This window comes from Oryzias latipes, chromosome 17 (genome assembly GCF_002234675.1).
Source record: "Oryzias latipes chromosome 17, ASM223467v1".
In the NCBI taxonomy this organism is placed as follows: domain Eukaryota; kingdom Metazoa; phylum Chordata; class Actinopteri; order Beloniformes; family Adrianichthyidae; genus Oryzias; species Oryzias latipes.
The window spans coordinates 1,858,309-1,868,100 of record NC_019875.2 but is presented as its reverse complement, the minus strand read 5'-3'; the positions used below and the strand labels follow the sequence as shown (position 1 = coordinate 1,868,100).

General features: G+C 41.7%; 1 protein-coding gene across 2 annotated transcripts; it reads left to right on the top strand.

The window, feature by feature from the left end:
- Positions 1-3,289: 3,289 nt before the first annotated feature.
- pold3 (DNA polymerase delta 3, accessory subunit) lies at positions 3,290-8,568 on the top strand. Of its 2 annotated transcripts, none has more exons than XM_020710650.2 (12): positions 3,290-3,445; positions 3,856-3,911; positions 4,403-4,502; positions 4,587-4,626; positions 4,786-4,918; positions 5,006-5,255; positions 6,185-6,257; positions 6,454-6,595; positions 6,678-6,781; positions 7,666-7,751; positions 7,843-7,903; positions 8,192-8,568. In XM_020710650.2, exons 1-12 carry the CDS (start codon positions 3,389-3,391, stop codon positions 8,395-8,397), a joined length of 1,308 nt encoding a protein of 435 aa, XP_020566309.1. In that variant the 5' UTR covers positions 3,290-3,388; the 3' UTR covers positions 8,398-8,568. The 2 variants fall into 2 exon arrangements, with proteins under 2 accessions (XP_020566309.1, XP_004078607.1); XM_004078559.4 differs by having other exon boundaries at positions 7,825-7,903.
- The last annotated feature ends 1,224 nt before the right edge of the window (positions 8,569-9,792 follow it).

Here is a 9,792-nt window from a genome sequence, read left to right as displayed (position 1 = left end):
CTTCCACGCCCACCTCTACGCACCACAGCCACGCCATTGCTGCCCACATCTACGCAGCACAGCCGCCCTAACCGCCTACCTTTTATCAAGGCTGGTCAAAGCTGCATCTGCTAATTATGCTAACAATGCAGGTTAAGCTAATGTTGCTACCATTGCGATAAGTATCATCAACTCTTAGAAAAACGCATTACTTAAAATGCTAATTATGCTAACTATGCTAATGTGGTTAAAAGTGCTAGCATAGCGATCAGCATCATCAACTCTTTCAGAAAAACACATTTTTTAAGATGCTATTATGCTAACTATGCTAGTTTTGCTAACATGGCTAAAAGTGCTTAGCGATCAGCATCATCAACTGACTCCGAAAACCCATTGCTCCATTGGTGAGTGCAATACGTCATAAGTTGATAATAAACCCTCTTTTTTCAAAATGGCGGCTTTTCTGTTGATTTTATCTCCATAGCATCCATCTTATGTTTTGGTCGCCTCTGGATGACGAACAGATTGACGTCAGTTTCAAACGAATTGGAAAAGGGTCAACTTTTTGTTGTCCTTAGCAACTGAGGGTTTTTTTGGTAACCACGCCCACATTCCTTATATGTCCATATCCAGTGTTTTTCAATATGCTCAATTCCAGCCTTGGATGCATATATTCAAATTTCACAGTATTCCATTGAAAAACATAAGTCATAACAGTGCGCCACTTTTGCTAGCTCACCACGCGCACACCGTTTAAATCTACAACTTCTAATTCCAACATTTTGTCCACGGTACTTTGCCATGGATGCCTGAGAAGTTACGAGACAATCGTAAAAAATCTCAAGGACGAGTTTTCGTTTGTATGTGGCGCTAAAGGGGCTTTTTTTTAAAAATGCAAGATGGCAGCCTTTTCCCAAGGTCAAAGGTTAACAACACTTCTGTGATGTTTGAAGACTGGAGCTGGCAGCAAGTGTGTGCAATTTTGTGAAAATCGCACAAACAAAAGTGTCGTTTTGCCATATCATGGAAAAACACAAAATTAGCCAATTATCAGAGATCGCCACAAAATGGCCGCCAAGCCGTAAGTCGTGTGGCCGTCCCATTATGATTTCAAAACTTTCTTGGGATATCCCCAACACGTGTGTTTTTGTTTCGTAACTGTATTTTTTTGTTTTGTTTTGTTTTTTCTTTAACTTGTTCTGTCCAACAGCTGAGCAAGCAGATTAGAGCTGAAGGCCTTTTGTGTTGGACAGGTTTTACTATCACAAAAAGAAGTCAAATAACTTCTAAAAACCAGAGTGAAAATTTGTATAAACCCTTTTTGCTTTTTATTATTTTATATTTATTTGTTACATTTAGTGTGCGGGGAGGGAGAGGGGAAGAATGGGGGGGGGGGGGGGGGGTTGGAAGAGAATAAAAGGAAAGGAGGTGGAGAAACTGGGGGATACAAGCACTGATTTGAATAAGTTATTATTTTAAGCTGTAACAATTATACCAGATCTGATGGAAAGACAAATATTACACCAAAGGTGAAAATCTGACACGAAGATGAGTGGAAGACATCTGTCCATCAATACACTGTGGTTTAGGAGGAGGGATGAAGCAGACAGGGAGCAGTGTGCACGTGCACGTTGGGGTGGAGATACAAGCATGCTGCTGAAGTGAACCCTGTGATCATAAGGGGAACCAAATCCTCCCCAGCCTGACCAGCCAGACCAGGAGAGGGGGGGGGGGATCCCCAGGCCGGGAACACCCAGGCCGGAAGCGCCCCAGGCGACAGGACCCAAGCAGCCCGGGGGGGGGGGGGGGGGGGGGGGGGGGGGGGGGGGGGGGGACTGCCCACCCACCCATCCAGGCGCAGAGGGAGCCCTAGTGCCGAGAGGCATAGGCGAACCCGGCGTCTGGGCCCCCAGGCCACAGGACAGGCGTGCTTGGCCGTACCAGGGGGAAGCCATGGGGGCCACCGGGCGCCGGACACCGAGACACAGGCCACAGACGAGGCCAGGCCCCCGAGAAACCATGATCCGCCCACCACCCAGCCGGAGCCCCGTCTCAGCAAGCCAGCCCCTGCACCCGACCCAAGCAACCCAGAGATCACCGCGCACCCACAACTCCAACCCCGCCCCCCCACCCCCCCACTGCTCTACCCTCTACAACCCTCCTCACCCGCCATATTATCCGACCCCTCCTCCCAAAACCCCCCCTAATGCCCTCCCCACTCTGCAATGGGGAGGGCCCCAGAGGATCCCGGTGAGCCATGCACTCTCCCACACTTGCTCACAATCTCCTGGATGTCCCCCACCCTCCGTCGCCACGCAGTAACCCCTTCTGGTCCGATCGACCCCCAAGCTCGCACGCCCGACCACCACTGCAGCCGACAGGATCCCCACAAGCCTGGCCGCCCTGAGAGGACCAGGCGGGTGAAGGCCGGCCGCCCCTCCCAGACCCCACCGATGTATGGTGGGTGTGTGTGCTGCAGGCAAAATAGGAGGTCTCCAGTGTGGAGGGCCCCACTGCTGCCAAGCAGTAGAGCCCCCCCACTCCGGGGTCCCTCTGTGATTGGTGTGTGCTTGCTTTGTGTGTGCTGCTAACATTCAGTGTGCAGTGTGTGTGTCTAAAATGCTAAATGAATCATCATTTTTTTAGGCCTCTACACGCTTAAAACAATGTCTTCTGTTGTTGCTGCAGCTGTGATTGTCAGGATTCCTTTCAGAATTTTGTTCAATCAATCGTTTTCGGTGACCAAACATATGTGAAAGAATAATCAAAACATTTATACAATTCTATTATTCAGATTTGAAATCCTGATTGGGTGATTGGGATTGAGATTTTTGCAGTTAAAAAAAAGCGTTAGGGTTCATTATCTCTCTCCAACATCAGCAGGAGAAAGATCGGCCCTCATACCCACTTCACTTTGAGCGCCGTTGCGCTCAGTTGTCTTTACGCCCTTTCACTTTATGGCAGAGATGAAACGCTATACTTGTTTGTCAATAGAAAATTACAGAGCCCTTGACATGATATTATATATATATATATATATATATATATATATATATATATATATATATATATATATATATATATATATATATATATATATATATATATATATATATATATATATATTGTTCCCTCAAATAAAAAAGTTGTGGCCACAGCTTAGTGTTTTGTGTGCACAAATTGGTGTTTCGTGACAATAAATTAACATTTCATTAGCATTTTGCGCTCAATCAGTTCAAGTCAAAGTGAACTACACGCGGTAATACCTCTCCCAACCGCTAGAGGGCAGCCGCGCCATCCATGACAACGGAAGCAGGTGCATGAACGTGACACCAGAAAGGAAGTAAATAAAGCGCCTTCCCGCGCAGTCAAATTAGATCAGGAACACCTTTACACTGAAACAAAGAAAATGGATGAGTTGTACTTGGATAATATTGACGAATTTGTGAACGATCACAACAAAATAGTAAGTACAATGTCAGATTGGGTTTTTGTTGCTGTGATGTTTGTAGTTTAGCTTCCCACAAGCCTCGAAGTGCCGAATTGTTTACCTTGTTTTTAAAAACACTCATCATGCGTTGAATTATATTTGCTTTATCTAGAAAGAAGACGAGCTCTGTTTTCTACTCCAACTCATGTATTTGTTGAGGTTATTAATAATTCAGCCATTGAAATGTAGTTTTACTAAACTGCAGAAAAAAATGCTTCTACAGTTGATTAGATTGTCGGTTTCTTAGTTTGAAAAAAACTTTGACTAAAAGAGGCTGATAATTAATATGTTTTATGTTTGTCATCGTATATAAAGCCCAGAATGTTTGTGTAAAGAATTAGTGTGACAGGATCAACCTGATTGATAATCACTGATCTGTTTTCCAGGTTACCTATAAATCGTTGAGTCTGACACTTGGAGTCCATGTAAACACAGCAAAGCAGTAAGTGACCCAGCTTCACTTCGAGTGGTTATTACATTCAGATTTAATCTAAATTAAAATAAAAAGGAAAAGAAGAACGGAGTGTTTTTTAAAGACTCTTAAAATGGTCTCTGTAAAAGTAAATGACCTTCAGTCCAAGTCAAACAAAGCTGCTAAACATTATATGTCCAATTTTAGTATATTTTTAAAATGTTACTATCACCTGCCTAAGAATTTGCATTTTCTTTAAGATTGAATAGAATTGAATAAAACTTTATTGATCCCACAAAGGGGAAATTACCTTTTTACCATGACTCTGTTAAAGGAAATAAAAACTAAAATTACTCTTTAAAAAAGGTGTTGTGTAAACAGATTTAAAGAGAAAAGGTTTAACTTCTTTCTATAAAAACAACAAAGCAGAAATAGATTTTTTAAAATATAATTATTTATGACCTGAAAAAGAAAACATTCGTTTTAATCCTAATAAAATGTGTAAATTGCTAACTTTGCAGAATGCTTTATCATTACTTGGAGCACAAGAGGAAGGAGAGCTCACCTCAGCTGCATGCAACCTACCTGGTAACCGGGAAGTTTGTTGACAACGGTCAAACTGTGAGTAACTGGGACAGCTTCTGTCCAGGACGCTTTGACAGCTCTGTCTGATTCAATTCATGTTTGAAATGTCCTCCTTTCCAGTGTCACAAAGTGTCGATTGTGAGAGAAGATCAGTTGGAAGGTGTGTTGATGCTTTCCGTAGCGCCGTCAAACTGAAGTTTCTTTTCATGATCATTTTTACGAAACGGCAAAGAAAATAACATTTTTGGAGTCCAAATTTTCATTAATGCTTGTTTTTCTGGCACAGTTGGGCTAAAATACTTGATGCTTTCTTTTGCAGATTTCAAATCAAAGATGAGCCTGATAGTCAGCGTTCATGTCTACAGCGTACAGAAAGCTCTGCTGAAAGACAGCGGACCCCTTTACTCCGTCGACTATGACGCCGTGAAAGACCATCTAAAGAACTGCAGCAAGTACGAAGGATTTTGGTGATGCGTGGACAGAAAGCTGCAGATCTAGCAGGTGGTGACCGCTGCCTTCCTCTCTTCCTGCTCCTGCAGGTACAGCGCCATTCAGTGTTCCGGCGCCGTGCCCGTGTCTTCCCTGGAGCGGCAGCAGGCGTTGAAAGCACACAACCCTCCTCAGTCTGAGCCTGGAAACTCTGGGACCAACAGAGAAACCAACCCCGCTTCCAAGGCCCACCCCAGACCGCCAAAAGGCATCATGGGAATGTTTTCAAAGAAATCTGCAGTGAAGAGTCAGAATACAAGCGAAGAAGTCAAACCTGAGCAGAAAGATGAGCCAGCAGTGGTAGGCTGCTGCAGCTTCTTCTTCTTATTCTGCCCCGCAGCAAAAATGTCCCCCCCCACCTAAACTCTCCAAAATAAAATTCTCCCAAAACTCGCTGAAAATACGTTTTGGACGCGGTGAACGACCCACATTTAAAAAAAATCACAACAGGAGAAACTGTCAAAGAAATGAATCAGACCCAAATGTCTTAAAGGGCTGAAAACGTTATATTTCAAAATCATCTAACAAAACCAAGACACACGTATCGGGGAGATCCAGAGAAAGTTTAGAAATGATTATGGGATGGCCATAGGACCTACAGCTTGTTTTGTGGCTATGTGTGAATTTTTGACATTTTTGCACAATAAAGGAAAAAAAACTTTAGTTCGAGCAGTTTTCCCCAACAAAATTTCACATCCAGGCCACCGTCTGAAGTCTATAACCCCAACCAAAGTTTAGTCGAACTTTGACCTCGATAAGAGCCCGCCATCTTGGATTTAAAACCCCTCTCCCATTTGTGGCGGCTACAAACAGGGATTTTGTTGTGTTGAGCATCACCTGAAAGCTGCTAACGGCGTCCGCTTGGCGACTTCACAAAAGGGTTGTTCCTCCGTTTCTCACACATTCTTTACCAGAATATTGGGAAAATTCAATATATGACTCGTTGGCTCAAGCAAACTAACCATATAAATACATGAACATATGAGGAATGTGGGCGCGGATAACAGCCTAGTAAATCCAAAAATGGACTTTTGCTGATTCTTGTAAAACTTCATGGAGCTGTTTGCCTAAATGGGTGCTATGGATATAAAACTAACAGAAAAGCCTCCATTTTACGGGAGGACAAAAGTGTTTTTTGTTTTATTTATCATGAATTTGTGCCATGCTTTATTTAGTGTGTTCCTGTTTTCTGTGTTGCTTCTGGCACCTATGATTATTGTGTTTTGTAGGTGGATACTGCTAAAAACAAGCCAGCTGCAAAAGCCAATCCAATGATGAACTTCTTTGGGAGTCAAACAGCAAGTCAGTTCCATCATCAATACAGTTTATTACTAACCAAATCCTATTTCCAGCTTCCGTTTAGTGTGTCGACATCAGAAAATTCCATATCTTGCATTTAAATCTTCTTAGTCTTTACCTCAAGTTGAGGTTCACCAAACGCTGCTCATGTTCACACAGGAAATGGCATTTTTAGACTAAAGGTTCTTCATTTCGACAGAAAAATCAGTCAAAGCCGTGAAGGAGGAAGCAGATCAGACGTCTTCCACATCTGAGCCGCCGCCGCCGCCGCAGCGTAAAAGTCCTCAACCCTGTGAAAAGTTTGACGGTGCAGCAGTGCAGACCCAAAAAGACCCCAGAAGGTGTGTTTACCCCTGACCTGCAAAAAACACTCCAGCTTTTCCTTTTGCTTGATGGGAATGTGCTGCCTTATTCCCTCCACAGCAAAACCAAGAGAGCGGAAGACGAAGACAGTGAAGAGGACAAGATGGACAAGAAGAAGAGGCGGAGGATTAAGAAACCAGAACCAGACAGCAGTGATGAAGAAGGTCTTTTAATGCTCTTTTGATTGATCAGTTTATGCTGAGAAATGAGGAATAATTAAATGAAGATTCTCAGTTTGTCAGAGAAAACTGACATTTTTCTCTTTTCAGTTTATTGTTAAAACGGAGAGATAACATTTATGAGAATAAAGTTGTGAAATTATGGGAAAAATGTGCAATTTTACAATAGTAATCGTGAAATAATGAGGAAAAGTGCTAATATTACGTAAGTGGGTACTACCACTTTTGGTTTCACAAATAAGGAAATGTTAAGTCCAGTCAATATTGTTTTATTAGAAGGATATTGAAAAGAATTTCCAGGACCCTGAAAGATTCTGACCCAAAAGGAGTGGATTTGGCTGTGGCAGTGTTTGCAGAGGTCCAAGCGGATTGTGGCACCTAGATACCAATGTTTAAGCCTTATGGCATCACCATGAACGTCTGCATTTAGTCACGTAATGTGGATTCAGGCTTACACAACCAAGGTCTGCCGTTTTCCTTTTTCTTTTCTTCATAATTTTACAACCCTATTTTTGTGAATATTCCTTCTTTTCTCATACTTTTATGAGTTTATTCTCATGTATGTTTTTTTGTCTTTCATGGCCAAAATACTCCTTTGAATTTCAGTGAAAGTTAAAAACTGACAGGTTTTCTCAACTCTTTCAAATCTGAGACTTTTTAACCTGTTCTGGAAAAACTCCTCCAGTCAGTCGAGTTGTGATCTCAGCTGATCAATGTAACTTCATTTTGGTGTCTGTTTATCCATTTCAGGTGTCATTTATTTGCTCTTTGAATGTTTAGGTCCTTTAAGAAAATAGCACCTTGTATAAACTTCTAGTTAATTTTTTTCTAAAACCTGGGCTCTGTTTCTGTTTCTGTTTTATTTACAGTCGTTCCGGATTCCCCACAGCCCCAAGAGACTCTAACTAGAGAGAGAAGTCCTAAAAAAGAAACGGAAACTGTTCAGCCGTCAAATGTGAGTGACTTCTTAGTTTAAAATTCAAATGATGAGTTGCTTAGGTTCATATAAATGAACCTTTATATTGCAGGGTCACTCTGGGGCGAAGGTGAGGAAGAGGAGACGGGTCCTGAAGTCTCGCACATATCTGGACGCTGATGGGTGTATGGGTATGAAAAAGCAATCATTATTACTATTATAATCACAGTTTCCTCAGAAATATGACTTTATAATTCTTTGCAAATTCAACACACATTTTTTTTCCATCATCTTTTATTGTCTTCATAGTTCAAAGGTGAAAGTTTTCTTTTCCAAAGCTCAGATATGAGTCCTCAAAGTAAATTCTTCATTTGTATTGTCTAAATGATTTTAAGGTTCATTAAAAATGACAAACACAGTTTTAAACCTTTTAAACGCCATAGATTTTTTTACTGAATATTTTTTCTTTTTTTTTACAGTCACAGAAAAAGGCTTTGAGAGTGAATCGTACTCTGAATCCGAGGAGGATTTCCAAGCCCCCAAAGCGGCTCAGACGGCGCCGTTTAAGGCCAAACCAAACCCGGGGAGCAAAGAGGACGACAAGAAAATTCAGAAAAAAGCTCCGGCCAACTCCAACAAAGGAGGAAAACAAGCTTCTATTATGGGATTTTTTCAGAAGAAGTGAGAACATTTGCCCAGATCCGCTGGAGGAGGTCAGTTTTGTTGGTGTGGACTCACTGCTCACACATGGACAGTTTGAAAAACAAAACAAAGCCTGGAAAACCATTTTTATATCCTTTCTGTCTCCTGCTGTAAACACACGGGATAATCAATAAACTCTGAAAATATTGTGTGAGCATGCGTCTTCTTATTTTTAATCCACATTAGAAAGTAGAGAACTTTACAAACGGTTCCTGTGCTGTGGACCAGTCAGACAGGAGGACTTTTGGTTCATTCACACACTTTTGAAAATCAAACCTGGGAGACAGACAGGGTCATTTGTAGCCCCGGTGTTACTGGTTTTTAAAACAGTAATCTTGATGTTGAAGATGGGAAGTGAAGCAGAGGACTCATACCAGCAGGAGGAACACGTGGCACACCTGCAGCTAACGTGAACACCTCCTCCAAGGTCACGGCGCTGTCATCTTCTAAAAGTATAGAAAAAAAATGACCTTTATTAAATTTAGGATGATTTTTATCACGTTTTACGCTTTTATGATACCATTTCACATTTTCACAAATCAGGTAAAGGTTTCACAAATCAGAAACTGTTTAATGTATTTTTTACTATCTAAATCAAAATTGAATCCAGGTTTAAGCAGTCTAGGTCCAGAGGTTTTTCAATAGGACCTGGTCTGAGGTGGACTCGGTTCATAAAATGCTATAAAAATCATCCTATTTCACATTTTCACAAATCAGGTAAAGGTTTCACAAATCAGAAACTGTGTTTAATGCATTCTTTAGAATCTAAATCAAAACTTTAATCCAGGTTTAAGCAGTCTAGGTCCAGAGGTTTTTCAGTAGGACCCGGTTTTAGCTGACTATACTGTAGTGCGGAAAATGCAGTGGCATGTTCCCTTAGTGCCCTCGCAAAGCACTAAGGCTGGGAATCGGATGCCAACTTCAGAAACCCCCCCACCCCCAAATCCAACCCCTTCAAGCTGAGTGTCAAGCAGGGAGACATTGGGTCTCATTTCTAACCAGCCAGAACCAACAGACTGGGCGAAAGCTTCGTTTCAAAAGCTTTCACTTTATTGAACTCCAAATTGATTTGACCGATTCTTGGACATTTTTACTACTTTTTGTGCCATGTTTTCTGTATTTTCTGCCACTGTTCAAAGAACTGTTTCTGAATTTCGTTTTACCAGGTATAATGACAATAAAGGCTTTCTATTTCTGTTTCTATTTTTGCTCTTATGTTTTAGATTTCTCCTACAAAGCCGGTTTTTACTGACGTGTATCCAGCTGTCCAATATCTGCACTTGTGTAAGAAACATGAAAGTAAAACCAGGGCAGTAGATCATTGGAGAAACGGCTCATTCCTCATCATGGAGTTCCAATGGACGGGAGCATCAATATG